At 40.3% G+C, this 26,911-nt stretch overlaps 2 protein-coding genes and 1 long non-coding RNA gene across 10 annotated transcripts in view; 1 reads left to right on the top strand and 2 right to left on the bottom strand.

The window, feature by feature from the left end:
* Positions 1–26,911, top strand: part of DOCK7 (dedicator of cytokinesis 7) — a 146,761-nt gene that overhangs the window by 44,367 nt on the left and 75,483 nt on the right. For all 8 annotated transcript variants that reach the window (XM_081325225.1, XM_081325224.1, XM_081325223.1 and 5 more), the window contains exons 12-14: positions 1,943–2,085; positions 3,961–4,054; positions 4,149–4,311. In XM_081325225.1, coding sequence (XP_081181351.1) covers positions 1,943–2,085; positions 3,961–4,054; positions 4,149–4,311 — 400 coding nt within the window. The remainder of the gene's footprint in view (positions 1–1,942; positions 2,086–3,960; positions 4,055–4,148; positions 4,312–26,911) is intronic.
* Positions 2,817–6,408, bottom strand: LOC308666407. The gene is made up of 3 exons (XR_014026116.1): positions 6,237–6,408; positions 4,310–4,425; positions 2,817–4,074 (listed from the first exon to the last, which is right to left on the bottom strand). It is a non-coding gene; the product is annotated as an uncharacterized lncRNA (long non-coding RNA).
* On the bottom strand, positions 13,990–25,875 carry ANGPTL3 (angiopoietin like 3; the record flags this gene model as incomplete). The annotated part of the gene is made up of 7 exons (XM_081325228.1): positions 25,074–25,875; positions 22,067–22,177; positions 20,725–20,827; positions 17,987–18,100; positions 17,410–17,505; positions 15,038–15,307; positions 13,990–14,174 (listed from the first exon to the last, which is right to left on the bottom strand). The coding sequence occupies exons 1-7, from the start codon at positions 25,557–25,559 to the stop codon at positions 13,990–13,992; spliced, it is 1,365 nt and encodes a 454-aa protein (XP_081181354.1). The 5' UTR covers positions 25,560–25,875.

Below are 26,911 nucleotides of genomic sequence, written 5' to 3'. Positions count from 1 at the left end.
AGACACAGACATGAACTGAGACAACATAACTAAGTGCATTGAGGATACCTGATCTCATGTCATTGAATGACAGCCTGTAATTTCATGTAGATGATAAACAGGAGAGGGGAGAGTATCAAGCCCTGAGGTACCCTGCAAACCATTTGGTTGGATAGACCACCCTCCACTTGGTAACATAAACTGGAACTGGTCACAGAGAATAAAACGTACTTCAACAACATGCTTACTACTTCATGGATCCAAGTTCACCTTATTTTATGGGAAGACTTCAGCCACTGGGAATTATATGCATCCTAAAGATAAGTGTCCAGGCTAACAGACCTGGGAAAGCTGTCCTCACATACCTCCCAGATAAGAAGACAAGATCACACCTTGGCCAATTCAATAAGATGTGCTTAGTCAGAGTCAGAGCAGATCCAGGCAACTTTGTATACCACATGCCTACAATGTAGGTATTGTGCAGCAGGAAATGGGTTATTATAAACATTGGCATTAAAAGAAGAATAACTACGTTTTCCTGCTCTTAGCGCCAAGTATAATTTCTTATATGGTTTCTTACATATGCTTGGTCTGATTTTCTTCTTGTCCTTTTCCAGTAGTGATCTACCATTCCTTCTACAGTTCCATCTCTCACAACCCCTTGGGATACCAAGGAGCAGGACTCGCACACAGATAGGTGCATGGATGTAATCTGATCCAAGGCCCTCAGTGCACATCCAGTTTAGATGGAGACTAAGACCATCATCAGAGCCCCAGAAAAAGAAATCCCAGGCTCTCTGAAATCCATATGGGTCGATTAGTTGCTTGGGACAGACTTATCAAATAGCTTTTGATTTTACAGGGCAGCACTAACAAGCAACCACAAAGTGATTTGTCCTTGATAAAGAACTGATGGTAATGTAATCCACCTTCGGTTCACAACTGCCCAGAGACAAAAAAAACAGGTTCAGTACATGATCCTTGATAATGTGTTTGACCCTCAAACATTTGGGTGAGATTGCTGGTTGTCAAGGTGGCCATAAGTACTCAGGCACACCAACTCTGTGACACAAGAGGGCAAGTGAAAGTTTCCCCAAATTAACAGTTTTGAAGACTGCTGCAGACTTGATAAATGGAAGCAAGCGCTCGTGGCCAGTACAACATTCACAAACTAACTTGCTTCCTAGAGGCCATCTAGGTTCTCACATGTTATTTATGGCATAGATCTTCTGATCTATGGACGACTGCTGTTACTCCAATCCCTGGGGTTGTAGCTGGTGCCAAAGCCAAAACTCAGTTGAGCATATTTGCAAGACCGGATCCACCACTTTGATCACCCAGGTCTGAATGATTATCTCAAATTAATTGTCTCATTCATTATAAGATCATGGATCTTGTCACTGCTTTATTGTATATATCAACCTGGCATCGACCAACTGAAGACCAGGGCTGCTGAGGATCATTGTGTGCAGCCCATGAAATAAATTCTGCAATAACAAATAGAATTATCTTTTAGGGATTTTATTCCTAGTCTGCTGCTTTCTAAAACTGTTCTGCTAATTCTGTGGAAGTGAACATATTCCACAGGAATGATGTGATGATTGTGAAGAAGTATCATGGAGTATTTTATTGTTGGGATACTACTGCGCAGTATAATCAGAATTTTACTGATTTATATTTCCTATTTCTAAACCTCCCATCTCCCTCAGAATGGCTAACTTCATCATTTTTTGAGGAATGAAGACATAAATTGCCATGTGGTTTATAATGAGCATAAGTCACTCGGTACAGTTGTTGTGAGGGAAGTAAGGGTAATGACTGCTTTGTGCATTTTTGGTGCCTCAGGAGTAAAATTGTGTTAGCATAACTGTCTCTCCTAACTTGCATTCTCCAAAGTTCATACAGCTAACCTTTCAGAAGTAATTATGGAAGTTTTCTTTATTTCCCCACCTTTTTTTAAAAGAACGCAAAGGATCTTGGTCTGAAAGAAGAAATTCTAGCATTGTTGGTAGGCGTTCTCTAGAAAGAACCACTAGTGGGGACGAGGCCTGTAACCTGACTAACTTTAGACCAGCTACCCTGACAGTGACAAACTTCTTTAAACAGGTATTCCACCATTCTTGATACAGTAACAATTGCTACAACTAGTCATATGTTATTGTTATTATTTTGTGATATGTTGTCCTAATCAGTTAAGGTTTCATTATCCCCGCAAGAAATATATATCCAGATACATACACAAAAAAAAGAGCCAGTTTGGCATCAGGATAGAAAACAGGTAATCTCCAGGAATTGGAGATGAATGAACAAAAGAAAAAAAAGCACAAATAAGCTATATTTTGGCGATGTATTTGATAAATAGTACCTCTTCCGTATCTTTCTTAACCAAGATTATAGAATGTAGAAATACAATGAAACCTATTGACAGGTATTGATTCAAGGCTTGGAGATGTCCAATGTATTCTTCATGTTTTGTTTTGTTTTGTTTTTGCACCATTGAGTCAATGTTGACTCCTGGTGACTGCTTGGACTGCCTACTAGGTTTTCTTAGCAAGGTTTTCAGAAGTGGCTTGCCATTGCCTTCTTCTGAGTGCTGAGAGAGACTAGCCCTAGGCCCTCCAGCTGCCTTCATGCTTAGCCTAGAACTCACAGTCATCTGCTTTCTACCCTAGTTCTTTCATCACTACACCAAACTGGCTCTCATGCATTCATGCATTCATGCATTCATACAGCTACTGTATATTATTTTTATCTGTGTAAGCTTCCGATGCAAATTGGAACTTCCTTTGTGTAGCATTTCAATTTAACTAGTGGTCTGTGGTTGTACATTTTCTCCTTCAGACATACATCTCTGAAGGAATCAAGGGAAGCCACATAATTTTGAGGGGCAAGAGGTTTGGTGCATCCTCTCAGCCTGCTTCTATCTCCTTAAACAACTAATGTGTGGAGTCATTGCAAGAGAATGTGCCAAACCAAGCTTTATATTCTCACTTTGATATGTGATCTCAAATGAGATAGGCTGCTTGTCATAAGCATCATGCGGCATATTTTAAGCACCCTTTTGCACTGAATTCTACAGCATCCTTGTGAATGAATGAACCTTTATTGTCAAAGTACAACCATGTATACATTGAGATTGGCCAAGACTCCCTTTTTTCGTGCCCCCCCACCACACAGTGACAATAAACCCACCATCTTGTTACACCATGTGAGCTAATTGTACAACACACCGGCCTCACAAGTCAGTCGTACATAAAATTATAAAATTATTTCCCTTCAAGAGTTTGACAGCCCATGGAGAGAAGCTCTTCTTCAGCCTGTTGGTACAGCTGGCTATACTCCTATATCTCCTACCCGATGGTAGGAGAGTAAAGAGGTACCGACCAGGGTGTGAGTCGTCCCTGAGAATTTTTCTCACTCTTCCAAGGCAGCGAGCCCTGGCGATGTCATCCAGTGGTGTATGGCAACATTAAGTAGGAAAGTGTTCCCTATTTTAATTTGGCTACTACTAATGTTTATCTAAGTTCAATAGCTCCAAGGATATGATGAAATAGGAGTAATTACCGAGTTAAATGGAGTTGTACAGATAGTCCAGGAGAAGATGGACTGTCATATGGCATTTCCTTACCTTTGAAAGAATGCAGAAAATATTTAGTGCATCCTTTGCCCTGAAATCCATCTGATCTTTTGTTATTGGGCCTACCCATGATGCAAACAAAAGAAAAAGATAGGGCCTGATTATGACAGTAAGTTAGTAACCTGGTTGTTAAGTGAGTCTAGCTTCCTCATTGACTTTGCTTGTTGGAAGACTGCAAAAGGTGATCCCATGACTCCAGGGCACTTCAACTGTCATAAATATGAGCCGGTTGCCAAGCATCCAAATTTTGATCACCTGGCTAGGGGGATACTGCAAGGTCATAAGTCACTTATTCCAGTGCTGTTGGCTGGAAATGATTGCTTCCCTTATTTTATCAACTGTAGGAAGGTGACCGGTTGAGTGATGAAGATTTATACAAATTCCTTGCAGATATGAAGAGGCCTTCTTCTGTTCTAAGACGCCTGAGACCTATCACAGGTACAGTTCACAGATGACTGCTGAAAAACATATTGAAGATCAATGTTTGTTTTTTAAGCAAATGGCTGTTACGCTATAATTTCTCATTCCATAGCTCAGTTGAAGATTGATATTTCTCCAGCCCCAGAGAACCCACACTATTGTCTAACTCCAGAACTGTTGCAAGTAAAACTTTACCCAGATAGTAGAGTTCGACCAACAAGAGAGATCTTGGAATTTCCTGCAAGAGATGTTTACATTCCAAATACTACTTACAGGTAAGAAGAAAAAAATGTCACTAGACATATTGGGACTGTTTTGCTGGCAATGGGGTGAGCGCGGGTTCTAGATCATGCGTCTGGCCCGCGGGTCGGCAGTTTGACACCCCTGCCCTAGATGATTCAAAGATAAAATAAATTAACTCTTCTGCCATGTATTGGTCAACCTGGTGTTTGCTACCAGGTTTGATAGTGGTAACTCTACTTTAATTCTTTTCCACTGAAAATAATATGGAAATTTATCATGCTTAAGTAACTTAGTGCTATATTATGAAAGTGATATGACAGCTAGAGAGACATGCTGCCTGTCTCAGTTAATGGCATGCAATGCTGAAAACAGGATCATTTATACAAAGACAAGGAACATTATTTTGCAAATAGATAGTATTGGGATCTGGTTGCTGGTATAAGGATTGGACTGCTTGCCAGCACAGCGTCCTGCAGGCTTAGCTAGCTGCTGTTTTAGGGAAATAGCTTTTCCCTTTCTTAGCTTTGTTCCCATGGCAACCAACCAACTCATTTTATATTAATCAATTAATATTCTTAAAATGTCAATCTGATCTTTCTTTTTAAAAACTGTGGGTCAGAAAAGAGGAATTTTTGTAATGGATTTTCTAGTTCACCTGAATTTGCTGACCTCTTGGCAAATCATATTTGGGCAGTATTATTTCCATTTTCAGACTGCCCTTTCAGGCAAAGCAAGAACAATATCATGTGCCTAGAATAGTATGTCAAAATTAAGCTTTCAATCTTCTCATTATAATCTTACTTAGAAGCCATTTCAGTTTTCGTGTGTGTGCAAGTGCACGCGCACATGCTCCTTTGAGTCAGTGTTTGACTTCTGGTAATTGGACAAGTCCCTGTTTGTTTTTTGACAAACTTTTAGAAGTGATTTTGCCATTGCCTAGAGCTGAGAGAGAATGGGTGGCTCAAGGTCACCCAACTGGCTTTGCATTTAAGTCAAGATTAGATCACATTTTCCCAATTGCTACCCTGCTGCCTTCACTACTACATCAGACTGGTTCTTTTTGTAGCTTAGCGCCTTAACCATTATGAACGATAATTTACAAATGTGTTAAAAATGCAATATTTTGTCAAGAAGGATTTTGCTAGGGAAACTTGTGGAACAACCTTCTCTAAAACTTGAGAGTTCTTGGAGGGAGCAAGCTAAATTTCTAATTTCTGAAGGAGAAATTTAATCATCTTCAAGGCCATATCAGGAAGAACGTTTGTGAGGTAATTTTATCTCTTACAACTATATATGTTTTAGGGATTAGGGAAGAGGGATAATAGTTGCAGTCAACCAACCATTAGGTAGCGTGTAATAAATCAATGTAAGTAAAAAGTCCTAGCAAGGACAGAATGGTACCAAATAATATATCTATAATAAAAACCATGAAAACTTTATGCTAGATTTTTTTTTCTATTGAGGTTTACAACTGAATTATGTGTCACCTTTCAGAGAGAAGGAATAAACCACCAGCTACTTCATGTATTCATTTAGTTATAGATTGAAACCTCCTTCTCCTTTATATTTTCTAGATTGCTGCATAGTAATAACATGTGTTTAGTCAAACAATACACTAAATAAGACTCTGGGGAGCAGACTAATGTATAAGAAAATATAGTATGGATTTTTTTTCCAGTAGTTCCAGAATCTGCATTTAGTATCTTTGGGCAGAATTGCTTTTATGTTGATATTTTTTATTATTTTTCATTTATTTAATAGATACTCTACGTTTCTCCTTTGGCATGTAATCAAGGATGCTATTTTTTCCCCCAAAGAAGAACATAAACATGAAAAGCTTATTAAAATAACACTAAAATGGATAAATAAATTAACAGTTAAAAGCTTGAGGGAATCACAGGTGTTTTCTTAGATTTTCTAAGTAGTAAAAAATAGAGCCCCAGATGCAAATACTTACGGAATGTGCTTAGCATAACCAAATGTTCTGATTTGAGGAACGTGTGTCCTATATGAGGCAAATTCTTCAACGTGAAGAAAACGTGTCAGTTTTCAGGAGTCCCATCTCAGCTTGCCAGCAGCAACAACAGTGTGAAGAATCGCTTTATGTGAGCCTCAGCAGGGCAGAACCTCTCCACATTCATTGCTCTTTGTGCCTGCAGCGTCTCTTTATAGGACTGTTGCCAACCAAGATAGCATTAAAGAGAGGGAAAAATTTCTAAACTCATTACCACCATCTACTGACCCTGCAGATTTTTGCAGCCCAGATTTGCTAATCTTAAATATTGGAGATAGAGCAGACAGCAGCTGTGTGAGAAAAGGCATCAGTTAAATAATTTTTTTTAATAACCCATCTATCGAGAAATAAGGTTATGGGAAATACAGTCTTAGGGCAGGTGGTCATTGTCAGGGGCAAACAAAGATTGATCCTGCAATAAACAATATCCATGCACAGATAGTACAGCACACTTTTTCTCCAATACTGTTCACCAGGATCAGGTGATGTTTATTTAATATTGAATATCCGTAGCCATCCTCCAGATAGTCCCTCAATATCTGATATATTAGGAATCAGAATGCCTAACTTCTAAAAGATGTTTCCTTGATTTAAAAGCACTGCTTTCTAAATTTAAAACAGTGCTACTCAATTTTGATATAGGATTCTGCATTTTATGGGCCTTTCACGGTAACTTTTAAAATGCTCCATTATACATGTAATATTTTAGCATTACTTGGTGATATAATTACCGTATATACTTGAGTATAAGCCGACTCGAGTATAAGCCGAGACCCCCAATTTCACCCCCAAAAACTGGAAAAAGTTGTTGACTCGAGTATAAGCCGATCCGCCGTTCTGCAAGCCTCTGCCGCCAGCAGAGGCTCGATCCGCCATTTTGCAAGCCTGAATACACAGGAATACCCTGTGTGGCCGCGGCTCTCGGGGAAGCCCTGGCTGTCAGCTTCCTCGCTCCACGCTGCCATTCGGGGCCCGCGCGTTCCCCGGGCAAATCGCGGCGCCCAGCAGGCGAGGAAACACGCCCGCTCCAGTCGCCCCCCCTTCCCTCAGGAGACGCGAAGCAAGTGACCGCCCGGAGCTTACCGAGGACTTGCTTCGGTGCTTCCAGGATCGCGCGCACCTCTCCCAAGCCGCCGCCGTCCGGAGACCTGCCGAAGTTTGGGGAGGTTTGGGGAGGTGCGCGCGCACCTCCCCAAACCTCCCCAAACGTCGCCGGGTCTCCGTTCCTCCGCGCCCTGCCTGCCTGCTTCTTTCCACAGCGGAAAGAAGCAGGCAGGCAGGGCGCGGAGGAACGGACACCTGCCGACGTTTGGGGAGGTTTGGGCGCCTCCCCAAACCTCCCCAAACGTCGCCGGGTCTCCGTTCCTCCGCGCCCTGCCTGCCTGCTTCTTTCCACAGCGGAAAGAAGCAGGCAGGCAGGGCGCGGAGGAACGGACACCTGCCGACGTTTGGGGAGGTTTGGGCGCCTCCCCAAACCTCCCCAAACGTCGCCGGGTCTCCGTTCCTCCGCGCCCTGCCTGCCTGCTTCTTTCCGCTGTGTGGAAAGAAGCAGGCAGGCAGGGCGCAGAGGAACGGAGACCCGGCGACGTTTGGGGAGGTTTGGGGAGGCGCCCAAACCTCCCCAAACGTCGGCAGATGTCCGTTCCTCCGCGCCCTGCCTGCCTGCTTCTTTCCGCTGTGGAAAGAAGCAGGCAGGCAGGGCGCAGAGGAACGGAGACCCGGCGACGTTTGGGGAGGTTTGGGGAGGCGCCCAAACTTCCCCAAACGTCGGCAGGTGTCCGTTCCTCCGCGCCCTGCCTGCCTGCTTCTTTCCGCTGTGGAAAGAAGCAGGCAGGCAGGGCGCGGAGGAACGGAGACCCGGCGACGTTTGGGGAGGTTTGGGGAGGCGCCCAAACCTCCCCAAACGTCGGCAGGTGTCTGTCCCTCCGCACCCTGCCTGCCTGCTTCTTTCCACTGTGGAAAGAAGCAGGCAGGCAGGGCGCAGAGGAACGGAGACCCGGCGACGTTTGGGGAGGTTTGGGGAGGCGCCCAAACCTCCCCAAACGTCGGCAGGTGTCCGTTCCTCCGCGCCCTGCCTGCCTGCTTCTTTCCGCTGTGGAAAGAAGCAGGCAGGCAGGGCGCGGAGGAACGGAGACCCGGCGACGTTTGGGGAGGTTTGGGCGCCTCCCCAAACCTCCCCAAACGTCGCCGGGTCTCCGTTCCTCTGCGCCCTGCCTGCCTGCTTCTTTCCACAGTGTGGAAAGAAGCAGGCAGGCAGGGCGCAGAGGAACGGAGACCCGGCGACGTTTGGGGAGGTTTGGGGAGGCGCCCAAACCTCCCCAAACGTTGGCAGGTCTGCGCGGAGGAACGGAGACCTGGGGAGGTTTGGGGAGGTGCCCAAACCTCCCCAAACGTCGGCAGGAGGAACGGAGACCTGCTGACGTTTGGGGAGGTTTGGGGAGGCGCCCAAACCTCCCCAAACGTCGGCAGGTCTGTGCGGAGGAACGGAGACCTGGGGAGGTTTGGGGAGGCGCCCAAACCTCCCCAAACGTCGGCAGGAGGAACGGAGACCTGCCGACGTTTGGGGAGGTTTGGGGAGGCGCCCAAACCTCTCCAAACGTCGGCAGGTCTGCGCGGAGGAACGGAGACCTGGGGAGGTTTGGGGAGGCGCCCAAACCTCCCCAAACGTCGGCAGGAGGAACGGAGACCTGCCGACGTTTGGGGAGGTTTGGGGAGGCGCCCAAACCTCCCCAAACGTCGGCAGGTCTGTGCGGAGGAACGGAGACCTGGGGAGGTTTGGGGAGGCGCCCAAACCTCCCCAAACGTCGGCAGGAGGAACGGAGACCTGCCGACGTTTGGGGAGGTTTGGGGAGGCGCCCAAGCCTCCCCAAACGTCGGCAGGTCTGCGCGGAGGAACGGAGACCTGGGGAGGTTTGGGGAGGCGCCCAAACCTCCCCAAACGTCGGCAGGAGGAATGGAGACCTGCTGACGTTTGGGGAGGTTTGGGGAGGCGCCCAAACCTCCCCAAACGTTGGCAGGTCTGCGTGGAGGAACGGAGACCTGGGGAGGTTTGGGGAGGCGCCCAAACCTCCCCAAACGTCGGCAGGTCTGCGCGGAGGAACGGAGACCTGGGGAGGTTTGGGGAGGCGCCCAAACCTCCCCAAACGTCGGCAGGAGGAACGGAGACCTGCCAACGTTTGGGGAGGTTTGGGGAGGCGCCCAAACCTCCCCAAACGTTGGCAGGTCTGCGCGGAGGAACGGAGACCTGGGGAGGTTTGGGGAGGCGCCCAAACCTCCCCAAACGTCGGCAGGAGGAATGGAGACCTGCCGACGTTTGGGGAGGTTTGGGGAGGCACCCAAACCTCCCCAAACGTCGGCAGGTCTGCGCGGAGGAACGGAGACCTGGGGAGGTTTGGGGAGGCGCCCAAACCTCCCCAAACGTCGGCAGGAGGAATGGAGACCTGCCGACGTTTGGGGAGGTTTGGGGAGGCACCCAAACCTCCCCAAACGTCGGCAGGTCTGTGCGGAGGAACGGAGACCTGGGGAGGTTTGGGGAGGCGCCCAAACCTCCCCAAACGTCGGCAGGAGGAATGGAGACCTGCCGACGTTTGGGGAGGTTTGGGGAGGCGCCCAAACCTCCCCAAACGTCGGCAGGTCTGCGTGGAGGAACGGAGACCTGGGGAGGTTTGGGGAGGCGCCCAAACCTCCCCAAACGTCGGCAGGTCTGCGCGGAGGAACGGAGACCTGGGGAGGTTTGGGGAGGCGCCCAAACCTCCCCAAACGTCGGCAGGAGGAACGGAGACCTGCCGACGTTTGGGGAGGTTTGGGGAGGCGCCCAAACCTCCCCAAACGTCGGCAGGTCTGCGCGGAGGAACGGAGACCTGGGGAGGTTTGGGGAGGCGCCCAAACCTCCCCAAACGTCGGCAGGAGGAACGGAGGCCTGCCGACGTTTGGGGAGGTTTGGGGAGGTGCCCAAACCTCCCCAAACGTCGGCAGGTCTGCGCGGAGGAACGGAGACCTGGGGAGGTTTGGGGAGGCGCCCAAACCTCCCCAAACGTCGGCAGGAGGAACGGAGACCTGCCGACGTTTGGGGAGGTTTGGGGAGGCGCCCAAACCTCCCCAAACGTCGGCAGGTCTCCGTTCCTCCGCGCCCTGCCTGTCTGCTTCTTCCCGCTGCGGAAAGAAGCAGGCAGGCAGGGTGCGGAGGAACGGAGACCTGCCGACGTTTGGGGAGGTTTGGGGAGGTGCGCGCGCACCTCCCCAAACCTCCCCAAACTTCGGCAGGTCTCGGTCGGCGGTGGCTTGGGAGAGGTGCGCGCGATCCCGGAAGCACCAAAGCCTCGGCCGCGCACAAGTCCTCGGTAAGTTTTTTTTTGTTGACTGGAGTATAAGCCGAAGTGGAATTTTTCAGCCCAAAAAGTGGGCTGAAAAATTCGGCTTATACTCAAGTATATACGGTACCACCAAAGCTGGTTATTATTGTAAACTGAAAGATGGCATAAATAAAATGTAGCTCTATAGTCTTTTTATTGAACTATTAAAATGATTCAAATGTGTACAGATTTTTAATTAGATAACACACAATCTTACAATGTAATTGCCTAGACACAACGCTAATAACTCAGCCTAAAAAAGAAAATTCACATTCAAAAGGCACTTTTGTGAAGATTAGAACTGCAAGCATGAAACGTATATTTCCTATGCATTGTCCATTAATGTTTTTCTTTTGGCAATGTGCACATTTAATCTACATTGTTGTTGACATGTATTAGAAAATAAGTATTTAGATAGGGTGTACTGTTTACATCTATCTGAAAGCCCTCTGAAAGCCCACTGATTAAAACAAAATTGCTGATGTAAATCTAAGGGTTACTTTCCCCCTTTAACAAGTAATTTTCATGGTTTTATAAACCATCAGTTTGTTTTCAAAATAAGTTGTGGTTGATTTGTTCATCAAAAACACCAGTAGTTGTTTTTTTTTGCTTGATGGCTTTTTTTGCTTGATGTCATGAGACAATTTCTTACAGAACTATTTAGCTTAATTTGTCACAGGCCTAAATGTTTAACACCATTGTCTATATGAATTATTTGATAGACACATTGATAAGGTTATGCCTATGTTTATAGGAATATATAGATAATGACATTAAAATACTGTATTTTAATGACTTAAGCATGATACTCTGATTCAAATTTTGTATACTTCCAGTGAGTATAATTAAATTTGTCCTCATATTTTGAAGGAACTTTAGAAATGTATTCATTTTTTTATTTTAGCAGCAATCCTGCTTATTTATTCCTTCATTCACTCCACTTGTAAAGCACCAAATCATTTACAGATTTGTGATGGTTTACCAAACAATCAATAAAAAAATTCATAAAGCAAGTTAAGCATTCTATACCATAATGTAGTTATCTGTATTGTGATCTCAATAATTTAGAATTTACAGTTTTGAAATAACAAGGAACTACTAAGTTATCTTCTTAGTCGAAGCCAATTTTAAGAAGCCATTATGATACAAAGACATTTGTATTATTATGAAAGTGAGGAGGAATATTAGGCACATAGTGAAAGGTTTTAATGTGGCAGACAATGTACACATTGGTTTTCCATCACTAGAGATGAGTTTCTCAGAACTAGATGGTTAGTTCCACCAGGGTGATATTTAGGATATTTATATTTAGGACGTCACATTTCTCCCAAAAAGTGAACTCAATATATGTAGACACAGAGAGGGAGCTAGGAAAGACTTCAGTATATAGATAAACATTAATAAAGAGGTGCACTTTGCAGTCTTGTGCAATCCCAATGGGATGGAACCAATGTTTATGTCCCAGCTGAACTTTCTGAACACGAGGCTCATTTGTTTTATGTGATTCATTTCAGTGGAAGGTCTTTCTTTTCCGGGGGATGTAGGCATGTTATGAATAGAGCTGTATAGCTAGGAGCAATATAACCTAAATGACTTCTGCTTTTAGGCATCTCCTTTGCTTCCTGCTTAACAAAAGCTGGAAAATCCGTGGTCTATATGCCATATACAGCCAACCCCGATCTCTGTAATCCTTGCCCAGATCATACATATATGTAATAGTTCCATTAAAAAAATAAGAGAAGAAAATAGGCATGTTAAACCTCTGCTAAACGTCACACTCCTGTTTTCTTTTGTTAAACAACTCCAAGGATACATTCCTTCCATGGCTCCCAGATGCAAAAAAGCAGCCCAATTTTACTTTATAGAACTGAAATAAAGCATTAAACGAAATAGAGGAGGAAAAAAGCTTCCCCTGTGCCTAAAGTTGGTGACAAGTTTTTTTCCCCTCTCCACCTGTTTGAAAACACACTGCTTGATCTCTGCCAAAGAAGTGAACGGAGACCATTTCTGTCCTTGGCAAAAATGAATATGATGATTTCATGTCTGACAGCACTGTCTACCTAATTCTGTGAGACAAAATCTTTTTTTTTCCCATCCCACACTTCACAGAGTTGAAGCAGTGGCAATTTCCCTTCCCTCCCTAAGGCAAAACCTTGTCCCAAAGAAGGTCTGCAGCTGAGATCTTTCAGTTTTTCCTGTCTTTCTTGAGGTAGCATGGATACTAAGAAAGCTTCTACTAAAGTGACCCTCAAGGAAAATTGTCCTTGTATAACAGCAAAAGTCTGCTTATTTCTTGAACATATGGAGCAGGACAAAGTACATATATCTCAGAAGGGTATGGCTGACTGATGAGAACAAATAAGTTTGAAATGATCATATCGGTCTCCCTTTATTCTTTGTTAGCAAGCCAAAAAAATTTACACACACACACACACACACACACACACACACACACACACACACGTGTGTGTGTGTGTGTGTGTGTGTGTAAATTTTTTTTTTTGGATCGGCCCAAGTTCGAATTTCAGAGGGGTATGGCTGACTGATGAGAACAAATACGTTTGAAATGGCCATATTAGTCTCCCTTTAATTCTTTGTTAGTAATCCCCCCCCAAAAAATTACACAAATATGAGCTGTCACTGTTGTGACTACTGCCTGTGGATGGCCTTGGGTTAGGCTGAAACAGGAAATAAGATTTGTCCCGTGTTTGGGGCCTAGCAAGGTATTCTAAATACTTAACAAACAATATTTACACACACACGCACACACACACACACAGTTGCAAGAAAAAGTATGTGAACCCTTTGGGATTACGTGGAGTTTTGCATGAATTGGCCATATATATAATTCATATTAAGGATGAAATCAAACCATTATATATATATATATATATATATATATATATATATATATATATATATATATATATATATATATATATATATATATATATATATATATATATATACATATATATATATATATACATATATATATATACATATATATATATATATACATATACATATATATATACATATACATATATATATACATATACATATATATATATACATATACATATATATATACATATATACATATACATACATACATACATACATACATACATACATACATACATACATACATACATACATATATATATATATATATATATATATATATATATATATATATATATATATATATATATATATATATATATATATATATATATAATGGTTTGATTTCATCCTTAATATGTACACCAGGAAGGGCTATCAAGTATTAGATTCTGACTGCAGTAGTTTGCAATTTCTTAGGTAAACTTTGATAATGTTCAGTCAAGTTTTTCAAAATCTGCAGGATGTATCATCAGTTTGGTTGACTTGAGAAGACAAGGTTTTCCTTTCTGAGGCTTCCAATACAGTCCTTGTTTCTTCCTCTCTAGTCTTCCTTTTGAGATTGACCTGATGTACCTTCCATTCAGGTTTGTTTCTTCGCATACATTGAACCACCAACCACCTGAAGGTAATAATAGGAACACCATTGAATTGATATGCCAATATATTAACTACATGGAAAAATACATTAAAAACTTTTTGGATAAGAACGCTGTTCCCGTAGGACTGGGATTCCCACAAATGCCCAGCTTTTCGCTGTCTTTAATAGTTTATTTAACCTGGGTAGGGATGTGTTGGGATTACAATTCTCATTGTCCCAACTACTATAGCCTTTGGCCATAGTGGTGGCAATGATGACAGCCACTGTATTTTGAAGAAAGCCCCCTCTAACTAGATTACCTGGAGACAATGACATGTTCAGGAGAACTTCAGGATAATGCTTTCTATGCTGATAGAGAATGTAAAATAATACAATTGGATATTTTTTTAAAAAATATCTCAATCTGTGGAAGGCTGTTATGTAAAACAGAGGAGATGTAACACTGGGTTGTCTATTATGTACCAGCTTTTTGCATGCAAGAAACTTTTTTAATTGAAGGGATGTTTAGTTCTCTTTCATATATCGTCTTTGATTTTTTTCCTTCATTTGCTTTCCTTCCTTCCTTCCTTTCTCTCTTCTTTCTTTCTTTCTTTCTTTCTTTCTTTCTTTCTTTCTTTCTTTCTTTCTTTCTTTCTTTCTTTCTTTCTTTCTTTCCTTCCTTCCTTCCTTCCTTCCTTCCTTCCTTCCTTCCTTCCTTCTTTCTTTCTTTCTTTCTTTCTTTCTTTCTTTCTTTCTTTCTTTCTTTCTTTCTTTCTTTCTTTCTCTCTCTATATTATTAGTATTTTATTCTTAGAATGGTACATTTATGAAAATCCTACCTTCTGCCACTTTTCCCCCAGATTATAAGAAAACCTGAAACAGTGGCACATACAGAAAATATCTACCTGTGTCACTTTCAGAGCAGTTAAGCTTTCTTTCAGTGCTGCCATGATCATTAGTATAAAATTTAATTTCTTTCTGCTCAGGTAGAGCATTTGGAATATTCCCAGTAATCCTAGAGAGAAAGAGTGCATAATCTCTGTCTGGACCTCCCATTTTGAATGTATACTCAATATAATGTCGGTTAGCTCTCCAGTCTTCAAGCTCAATACGCAGGATGTAGTCAGCTCGATCTACAATGGAATAGATCTTATGAAGGCCCAGCCAAAATTCTCCTGAAAATACAAGTGGAGAAACAGAATGATTAAGGCTGATCCGAGGGGAGATGAAAGCTTTAAGTGCGAGATTTGAGAATTGCATGAATTACCCAGTCAGCTTGAGTCTTGGAAGTCCTTGAATTTTGGATCACCTATAAAAGGTTTATCCCTTTTACAGTATTTATTAATGAACAATAAAGCTGGAAACTAAAACTTAAGTATAAATAGAAAAAAGTCTGCAAAGGAGGGAAAAGGCATTTTTAAATGAAGTATATATTCAAGTGAATCTGTGTAATAGGTGAAGCAAATGGTATATATGAATATTTACTGTAATCCTTGAGGGGGGAAAATACCCTTAATGGATATTGGGTAGTTTATTTATTTATTTTATTTATTTTGTTATATTTATATACCGCCCTTTCCTGAAGGACTCAGGGCGGTTTACAGGGTGATTAAAACAAAAAATACAAAAGTTAAAAACAGATTTAAAAAAAATTATATCCGTCCCTGAACAAATAAAACCCCAGTTAAAATTAAAATTAAAATTCTCAGCCTGGGCCAGAGAGCTCGAAGAGCCAGGTCTTCAGGTCCCGGTGGAATGAATGGAGGTCGGGGGCGGTCCTAAGCTCCACTGGCAGCTGGTTCCAAAGGGCAGGCGCACCCACTAAGAAGGCCCTATCCCTGGGTGTTGTCTGCCGGCAATCTCTTACCGGCGGTACCCTGAGAAGACCCTCCCTGTGGGAGCGCACTGGACGAAGGGAGCTTGATGCCGGCAGCAGGTGTTCCTTCAGATAACCCGGACCCAAGCCATTTAGGGCTTTATAGGTCATCACCAGCACCTTGAATCTCACCCGGAGGGCAACCGGGAGCCAATGCAGCTCGCGGAGTAGAAGTACAACATGGGAGTATTGGGAAACCCCCATCACAACTCGCGCGACCGCATTCTGCACCAGCTGAAGCCTCCGAGTGGTCCTCAAGGGCAGCCCCATGTAGAGAGTGTTGCAGTAGTCTAAACGGGAGGTCACGAGCGCATGAGTGACTGTGCGTAGGGCATCTTGGTCCAGATAGGGTCGCAACTGGCGCACCAGGCGAACCTGGGCAAAAGCCCCCCTGGTCACGGCTCCTATATGGTCTTCAAAATTGAGTCGTGAATCCAGGAGGACGCCCAAGTTGCGAGCCCTATCAACGGGGGGTAACACTTCACCCCCCCATCGTTAGAGGTGGAATAGTCTGGTTAGCCCGAGATGCCGATAGTTTCATTTACAACATTATGACACGCATAAATTTAGCATTTAGGTGGACTGTGTGTAGCATAAGCCTGAGAAGTAAATCTTATTGAACAAGCATGTTTAAGAGAAACGTATAAGAACATTTCTTGAGAAAATATAGTTCTGAACAGAATATAGCTGCATGAGTCTGCTACAGCAAGGGCATAAATTTACTATGCTAAGAATAAAGCACTAATAATATAGTATTTTATAATAAATAAGAAAAAAGAAAGTCTTTCAACTTTTAAAAAACTTGATATATTTATTATAGCAGCAAGTTATCCTTCATTAATTTATTGTTATTTTATGTTGCAAGCTGGCCATTTAAGATTATAATGTATGGCTTTGATCTTGCTCATGTAGGCATCACAGACCTTTCTAATTTGAAATTTCTGCTTAATGACTCCGGTTGCTAAAAATCTCATCTTTTTCCTTATTTCTGTACTATACTATTTCCAGGAAAAACGTGTTAAATCCTAACATTCCATTTCTTTTATCACCGAAGGTATTAGAAAGTAACTGAACAAATTGCACAGGTGCCTCTTTCAGAAGTGTTCGTAGCCTGTGAGTGAATAGAAACCATTCAAATCTACATTTATGATTAGCTAGATTTGGACTTGTTTAAATCAAATCTATTTAAATGTGCTTGTGATAATTTAAATGACTGATGCCCTGTGCCTAGGAATTTAAATAGACAAAGGTTGAAGGGAAGGAAAAGAGTAAACAATTCTGAGACCAATCTCTGAGACCAAATGTGAGATCTCATTTACCAATGTCCAGGGTTTTTCTCCCCCTTTCAAAAGCTATAGTCAACATAAATGTTACTTTGAGTAAATTGGAAAATATGTTTACCGTCAAGATTACCAAACCCATCTATATAGCTCTCCCAAGTTTGGTTGAAATCGACTGATCCATCGGATCTCTTCTGAATGATTGTCCATGAGTTTTCTGTGGGTGAACATGATAAATTAGTAATGCAACCATTTGAGTTTTAAATTTTTTTTAGAGTTTGCAAAGTATATATTATGTCTCTGAATGCTGGACAACAAATTGTACGCACAAGAGAACTGGAGTACACTTTAACAAAAGTGAAATTATTTGCACAACGTTGACTAAATTTGCATTTCTGCATGAACTTCAATATATCCAATTTAGTCTCTGTTCATATACAATTATAATATGCATTTGTCTAACCCAATTAGACAATGACTTAATGATTTACATATTTTCTAAAATAACAACCAACCATAGTCAAAAAAATCCAAATACCTCATGCTACCTATTATTTGATTAAAATTGCATTATCAGCAAATAAAGAGTGGTGACAGCAAGTTTGTTTAATAAAGAAATATATAAGGAAGCCAGCACTTTGCAGAAGGTAAGAATTAGTTTTTTTAAAAAAGAAGACTGCTAATATAACCAGCCATACCTCCTTCAATTTCACAATAAACATTAAATGCCTTGGATCCATTGGGCTTAATAGAATAAATCCCATTAGACCTTTCCCCCGCGTTGTAAACCCAAGTACAATCAGTAGCATTACCTAAAAGAAACAGAAATTTAGGAAAATCTATGCAATTTTTTCAGAATATACATTACTTTCTTTGAGCAGTTATTTAAACAAACTGAATCTATTCAAGATTTTTTTTGTTTGGAAATAGATATAGGCTTTTGAAAATGACATTCACATGTGCTCTTGAGATAGAAATTTTAAAATGGGTAGTGACCAAAGAATATCAACACTAAAGTCTTCAATGGAATATTTGTACCCATTTTTTTAAACAGCAGGTTCAGTTAATTAGTTCTTTATTAAGGATGACCAGAATTCTGCAAGTTAACCAAGGAATTAAACCATTTTTTTTCCGGTTAATAAAATCCAAGCATAAAATTTTTAACAAGGTCATCAAGGTAATCAATGCGTGTTGAGTTTTACATAGTGTAAAAAAAATTTGCTACATTTAAGGAAACCTAATATTGTTCTGAGGAGAGTTATCTGTACCTAAAAATAAGTCAGAATTGTCTGGGTTCTTTATCAGATAAGGGAGTTATGAAATAGGTCCTTGCATCCTTATAAAGGGAGCAATGTGACAAAATATGGGGAATATATTCTGTGGACTATTCTCCCACAAAGCACAGTCTTACCTTGCCCATGAGAACAATTATTAAGAAGGTATTACACATGCTAATGTGTTGTGACTCAGGGCCAGCCTGTGGGTCCGGCAGCCGGCTCAGATGTTTCGGATGACTCAGATGAGGGGGAGGAGGAGGGTGTGGAAGACGAACTGGCTGATGATGGCTTGGAGGCTTCGCAGAGCCCCCAGCCGGGGCCCTCTTCTCAGCTGCGTGAGCCCGATAGTGCGGAGGATGATGACCCACAGCTGGCCCTGTTCAAGGACGCCCGACGCAGGAGGCAGTCGAGCAGGAACAAACAGAAAGGCTGTGGGACTCCTCGGGAGGAGGCACAGGGAGGCCACGCCCTGAACTCTAAATAAAAGGAGTGTTTGGGGAAGGGCTGGTTGCTGAAAGCAACCCTTCCGTTTGAGGATTCAAGTTCCCGTGTTTTGTTTCTTGTTTGAGTAATAAATCTTGGCAGACGCTTTTCAGCCTCAGACGCTCTCCAGTCTCTACTGTTTGAACAGGGGTTTGCCTTATTGCAAGGCCGGTAGCAGGCTGGTTCAGAACAAATGTTAGCCCTCTTTGGAGTTTGGGAACAGTTACTTGATTTAAATATCTTGTGAAATGAAAAACGGGACTTGACAACAGGTTACCCTCATTTACTGAATGATCATTCAATGACCATTTAAAATTATGACAGCATTGAAAAATGAGATGTACAACTAGTCCTTAAACTTGCAGACATTGCAGCATTCTCATAGTCATTCACACAGTCCCGATTTGGAAATTTGGCAACCAGCATTGATTCACAATAGACACAATGTCCCATGGTTATAATTTGTGACCTTCTCCACCAGCTTCCAACAGTAAAATAGATGGGGAAGCTGGCAGAACTAACAAGTTACGGCCACATAACACTGCACTTAACCACCCACAATGAGTTGCTTAATAACTGCTGCCAAAATTAACAGCTTAAGTTGGGTGCAATCATGTGATACATAAAAGTGATTTCAAAATATTAATTGTAGGACATTTGACAAAAACAGCAGCAGGAAACAGCAGGATAACTATCCTAAGGCAAAGAGAACATTTTTTTCACTAACTTCCAAAAGGTTTTAGTGGAGGAAGTGAGACAGGTCTGTCTCATAGCATCAAGCAGTTCAAGGTTCTCTGGAATTGTAGGGACAAACAAGGAGACCTCTGAAGATGATTTCAGGGGATTTGCAGATTGTTATGGAATAGGCAGCCCTTCAAATATCCTGACCCCAAGCCTTTCCTATTTTTGTCAAAAGACATGGTTCTCTGGTTTTAACATGTGGCTAAAAACTGGACCATCAGAAAGTCCGAATTAATTAAAACTGATGCTTTTGAATTATGGTGCTGGAGAAAATAGTTGAAAATGTCTTTTTGTAAAAACAAATAATTCTGTTCTGAATGAAGTGAAACAGATCGCTTTCTGGAAGCCTAAAAGAGGTAAACCTTCAGTATTTTGGTCACATAACATGAAGATAAGAGTCACTGAAGAAAATCTACAATGCTCGTAAAAATCAAAAGCATTTGAAAAGGAATCGAAGAGAAGATAACGTGCCACTGTAACAGAAATATGAGCTTAAAAAATGGCTAAAGAAGCCATTACTGGCAGACCAAATAAAGTTCATCAAGTCATGAATAGTCAACAATAAATCATTCAGGACTGTAAAGATCTTTAACAGAACTTTGAAACGTACCCAGAAAATAGCTAAAAGCTAGTACCGCTGTTTCAGTAAGAGAATTATGGAAGATTGAATAGAATGTCTTGTTTTGGAGGAAAGGACTAACAAGAACACTTAATCTTATTTCAGGAGGTAGGCAAGACACAACATTTTATTTCAGATCTCACCGTTACTTTTAAATAAATGCTTTTTAATATTGTTGGAAGAAGAATAAGCATAATTAATCAAATCTGTTTCTTACATACTGTTAGTATCAAGGTATACACCAGAACAGTATTCTAAAATAGTTCTGCTCTCCAAACACTAGAATTGCTTAAAAAAAATACGTAAGCCCATCTACCTCTAGAATTGCTATTTTTAGATGTTTTTTTCAGTTTAGGATGTCTGTCATTTTTCTTTGTGGAAAATAATTGCGAGTCCTCTTGAAAATTGCGATTGTTTATCTGAAAATAGAAAAAAAAATATTTCTATAGCTGTACTTCATTAGTAAGACAGGTTGCCTGTTCACAGAACATTTTGAAGCTCAAATGTATGAATGCACCAGGTTTGGACGGGGGAGGAGAAGCTCAACTTTTGATAAGAGTCCCTTTATCATTGCAGGCCAGGAAAAAAATTGGGGGACAAAAATTCTTGCATATGTCTATTCTGACCACCTCTGTTACATACAGAGTTGTGATATAAAACTATGAAGCTACATGCTTGAGTGATGCAGGCTATGTCTTCTGCCTAAGAAAGGTTACCAGAAAGAAAAAGCACCATGGAAAAAATTGCATTTAACTAGGGACAGCAGTATCAACCATGTCATGTGAAGAAGTTAAACATAGCCATTTTAGGGCTAAAAAAATCTGGGAAATCCTAACTCTGCTTCCATCTAGTAGTTGTTCAAATATTTGCAGCTGCTAGATTAAGATCGCTTCCTTCAACCAACACAATGAGCAATAAATTCTTTCAACAGCAAAACACTAGACTTTTTTAAAGAGCTGTTTGGATGGGATTCATACACATGCTAATCCATAAACCATAATTTACCTAGACAATGACTGAATTCACACAATTTGTTGACCAAACAAACCAAATTATAACTTGCATGATGTGTGAACCCAGTTATTGAATCCTCTTGTGTTAAACAGAAAATGAAATCTGCAATACTAAACATACCTTCTGGTGAAGCTCATCTGAACACAATAAGGCTTAAACAGGCATAAACATGAATCTTCTGCATTCTCATGTTGAATATGGCAAACTCAAGTATAGTTAGAGTTCTCAACCCTGGCTCCCTAAATAATTGTACCTTGGTTTTAACTGTTAGTAAACTTGATATTTCATATATAGCAGTGCCCCCCCCCCAACCTTTTGAGCACCAGGGACTGGTTCCATGGAGAGAGGTTTTTCCGTGGACCAGAGGGAGCGTGGTTTCATATGCTGCCTGCATCCCATGGATGGGGCTTCGTTTGTTTGTGCAGCCCTGTTTCTGGCATGCCGTGGCCCAGTACTGGTCCATGGGCCAGCGGTTAGGACCTCTGATATATAGGAAAGCTGAAAGCTGAAATCATGAGACATTTTAGAAGTTACTGTATAAAAACTTTCTGAAAGCTGCAGTTTTCTTTCCGTCTTATAAGTCACCTGAACCCATTGAAATTGCCCCTAGATTAGAGATGGCAATTAAAATTCAACAATTTTACCTTTTCCTCCAGGTCCTGTATTTGCTCTTGCTGTTTTGTGAGCTGAGCATGTTGCAGTTGAACAATTTTCAGAAGATGTTTGAGGTGGCCATCTTGCTGTTCAATAAAATTCTATAGGGAAAGCGAAAAAAATAGCTTAGACTCAAAGGACCATAATCTGAAGTATAAAATGTCTCCATATTACTTTTTGCAGTACTGTAAGCAGCAGAGATCTTATACAAGAGCGTAGCCAGATAAACTCATTACCTAGTATTCTTTTGCTAAATCAAAGTGCTTCTCTGAGTAGATGGGCAAATCATTTTTTTTAAAACTGTTCCTTTATGTTTTAATAAATGTTGGCAATCACAATCCATTTAGAAATCCTTATACCAGTTGTCTGAAAAATCTATCAACTATATCTATCATTGGGCACATGTTTAAAAATACACATTGGGCTTCCATTTCTCCACATTTAAAGTATTCTGCTTCCCATCTTCTCACTCATTTCTACCAAAATCGCTGTACTTTTTTACACTATAATCTTACAATGGGTGAATAGTTACTAGATTTGTTTATACTTGTAATTGAAGGTGGGAAATCACTTGTTTATATATTTCTTTTCTTTTTCATTATTGCATTCTTTCATTTCCTTCTCACCCCCCTGAACTTATTATTTTCTTTTTTATTCTTTTTTATTCTCTGTTCAATTTGTATTAATTACTGTTGTGACCAAAATTAATACAGATTATATTCAAAATATATGTATAATAAAATGTTTTTCCCTACTTGGCATATTACAGGCATATTGAATTAAAATTTCTATCATTTCTTGACCAGTATGTCCTTAAGTCATCCCAATACATTTCAAAAAGAATCATAGTCCAATATATATGAAAGGCATCATTTAAGAAATTGGCATAGCAAGCTTTTCCTAGGATGCAGTCTTCTGAAGTTTATGGGTGGTAATAGTATATGTTTGATTGATAGTGTGTCGTCAGATTGTTGTCAGTTAGTGACCACTTAGTTAAAATGATCAGTCCCCATCTGGCCTTCTGATAACACTATCCATTATCGCTGTAATCAAGTCTATCTATTTTATTGCTGTCGTTCTTGTCCCTTTCTTTCCCCCTTTCCTAACATTGTAGTCTTCTCAAGAGAGCTAAGTCTTCACATAATGTTTCAAAACATGATACTTTGAACCTGATCATCTTCCTTTCCGTGTTGGGCTGTAAACTGTGTTGGATAAGTCTAAGCATTGTGAAGCACGTAAAATAAATTGTGTGATAGTTTGCACATTCTGCTGATCCTCCTTTTGACGGACCTTTTTCTAATGTTAGCATACCAATTTGAGGCTAATATCCTTCTGAGTTTGGAGATCTTTTGGAAGATTTTTGTTTGTGTCTATCCTCTGTGTATTTAAAGTTGTAATCATAATACTGGTTCTTGTATCTTCTAATAATTCTTGAACAATTTCTTCTTGAAATTTTTTCTTCCTTGACTTTTCTCTCTCTTTTCTTGCCAATTTCCACTATTTCTTCTGATTGTTGGCCTTGGCAATCTCTTTTCAAGTTCATCCTTAAAAACGTACTTTGATTAGATTCCTTCTAGTTCCCTATCAATGAGGTTCAGGACCTCAAAGCAGTTCCTCATGTTCTTATTGATAATGGTGAATATAGGCTGAAGATTGTACCATCGAAACAGATTGCCTTAGTTGTTCCACTTTAATTTGACTTGGCCATGAGCAGTTTGTGATCTATTCCACAATCAGCCCTAGCCACATCATTATAATTGAGCTATTCCATCTTCTTGTACTAATAATAATTTGATTTCTGTGTGCAAGTAAGGTCCATGTACATAGACATCATTTTGATTGAAGACTATGATAATAAAGAACTCATTGGATTGCCAGAAATGGATGAATTGTTCTCCTGCTTCATTTCTCTTTGCTAGGCCATTCAGTCCAACTATATTTTTCTCCTTAGCATTTCCAACTTTGGCATTCAAGTCTCCAGCCTGTTACTTAAATATTCTGTTGATTTTAGTTTGAACCTGAGCAGAAAACTCATCGGCCTCCTCTCCTTCTGCATCAGTGGTTGGAATATAAATTTGATAATTATATTAAAATGTTGTCCACAAAGACCAATGGATTTTATTCAGTTGTTGACTGCATTGTACCCAAGAGCTATCTTTGATATATATCTTTCCTGACGATCAAAGCATTGTTTTTATTTATTTATATATTCAGTTTTGGGCACTTTTTTCACATTCAGAGCAATAAACAGTAACTGAAACTGTACAGTTCAAGTCCATTTCAGCTGATGGCTAAAATATCAGTGCATGTATCATAATTACGCTGTATCTCAGAAATGTATTCTTGATGCTTACTGTAGAGGTAAGCAAATGTTATATATTCTTATTTTAAAATGATCTTTCAAATTTTATTAACCAACTTCCAACTTCAGTGTATAAAATCAGATTAACAACTTTTAAGATCCACTGTTTATGCCTGGAATAGAGCTGTAGGTCTGTAAAAGTGAAAGGATCCCTATTTCTTCTTTATGAACTATCCAAATGAATCATTGAAAAAGCATATCACTATTATTACAGGATAAAGGAAAAGGCAGTTTGCTAACTTTACTATTCCTTTTCTTTTTGGCATAAAATTATCACTTGTTAATTACTTCTTTTAGTCTAAATATTCACAGTTAAGCCAAATTGTCAAAATAAAAGTAGTAACTTCTATTGTACAAATGTTAATAAGGAAAACTGTCAGAGCAAATTTAGATCAAGAAGCAGTCATTACTTTCTTGATTATTTTTAGGACTTTACATGCTACACATTCCATTAAAGGCTATGGGTAGCATACAAACCACAATAAAACAGCATTAAGAAAAATGTTGGTTTTATTTCTCAAAATGTAGCACATTAGTCCAGCAGCAACAGGAATGACTAAATCTTTCTTAATTACCTCATTGCTCAGAATACAATTTACTTTGTTAACACTCAGTATGTTTCATTTTTTACTTACTTTAAGTGAGACAATTTCTCTTGGTTCATGGATTTCAAGCTGGGTCTGTACGAGTTCAGTTATTTTTTGTTCAAGCTTCCCTACTTTGTCCTTCAGTTGAATCTTCTCAATGGAAAGGACGTCTATTTTGGAATTAAGCTGCAAAGATAGATTTCTCATCTCTTCATCAGTTGCTTGCAACCTAGTTGTGGTTTTTTTTAACTGCTGTTCTTCTTCTTTAATTTCATTGGTTTGTTGCAATATCTCAGAAAAGGATCGGTCGAAAATGTTAAGCCTTTGAAAGATGTCATCCATTTGGGTTTTGGTTTTGATCACAAAATCTTGAAGGCCACGCCCAAGCTGGAGTAGTCCAGTGGCTAGCAAATGCACATCATCAGACATAGCAAATCTTGACTTAGGCTCAGGAGTTCCTGATTCCAAGTGATCGTCTAGTCTACCTGAAATTACTAGAGAAATCATAAAGACTAATGCTAGAATAATTTTCATGTTCTTTCTGCTTATTCTATTTCAGAAAAGAAATGTCTCCCTTTGCTATTTGTCTTTCTCTGGGAGAGTTCTAGTATGCCTATAAATACATATAGCATGTTGGATCCTAAAAAAAAAAAATCAAGTTAGAGTAGTTGATAATTAAACCCGAATGAATGTAACCTGTGTCCTGTTTAGGCTCTTTGAGCCCCTCTGATGAACATTTCCTGATAGCAAATGTTATTCTAAGTGTAAATGAGGCTTACCTTTAAAGATGACTTGGAACCTGCAATTCATATAAAACTTGGCCACTTCAGTGTGCCTGTCATTATATGTGGCAAACATATTATGCCACCTGTGCTATTTTAACTTTGAAAGCTTTGAGCAATTTGGAATAACTGATACAGACCTTGCCAAGTCCACTCATTTATTACCATACATGCTGTTCAAAGACGTACAACAGAGGTTTTTCTGTTTAGTCTACCCTAAGCATATAAGATGGTAATCATGAAGGACAGAAATAGTGGCCCACATCTTTGAGATATATAATTAGTGAGAGTCTTCAAACCCTATATTTGCTTCAAATATAGATATAATTGTTGTCTTATTATTTTGACTGACAAGATAATCTATTACTCAGCAAATGAGAGTTAATAAAACTACTTAGCACTTTTGAAAAAAAAAACTGGCTTTTGTTAATGTTATATGAGAAATGTGTACTTCAAACAACAACAACAGAATTGGCATTTTTTTTACAAGAAAAATGGAAACTTCACAAGGAGATTTTTTTTTAGTATAAATGTTCCCATCTGATTAGAAATTCTAGATTTTCCATGTACTCCATACAACCCCAATACTCACTGTAATATTCTATCTGTACAGCTTTTTAAGCCAATACATGAATATTGAATGTAAAGATTATTAAATTTCCAGCCTAATTTCAGAAGAGCAAATTTACTCTATTTTGATATTGTGGATTAAATAATATGAAGTAGCCACTATGGGAATGTTTGGTGGATTTGTATACTGTACATATTGTAGAATAAAATAGTTCACAGAAAAGGCATAAATCAAAAGCTTAACTACTGAGAAAATATTTATAATAAATAGATGTTTATAATGCTTTCAAGAAATGAGAGGGCTATGTCATCCTTGTTGTAGATTTAAATTTGAATGTTAATCTACAGGAATCACAGCTTTATAAAATGAATGTAATTCTATCACTGCCAGCTTTTATCAAGGGTGGTAGATTTATATCCTTCTCCTGTCTCCATTCAGCAGATACCTGGAAATAGAATCAAAGAATAAATCAAAGTTAGCTATGCTTAATTCACATTTAAATCAATAAGAATTAAGTTGTCCTAATTTACCCC

This window comes from Vipera berus (genome assembly GCF_964194415.1).
Source record: "Vipera berus genome assembly, chromosome: 3".
Lineage (NCBI taxonomy): Eukaryota > Metazoa > Chordata > Lepidosauria > Squamata > Viperidae > Vipera > Vipera berus.
Note: the sequence above shows the minus strand (reverse complement) of the source record. Positions and strands in the feature narration are given on the sequence as shown.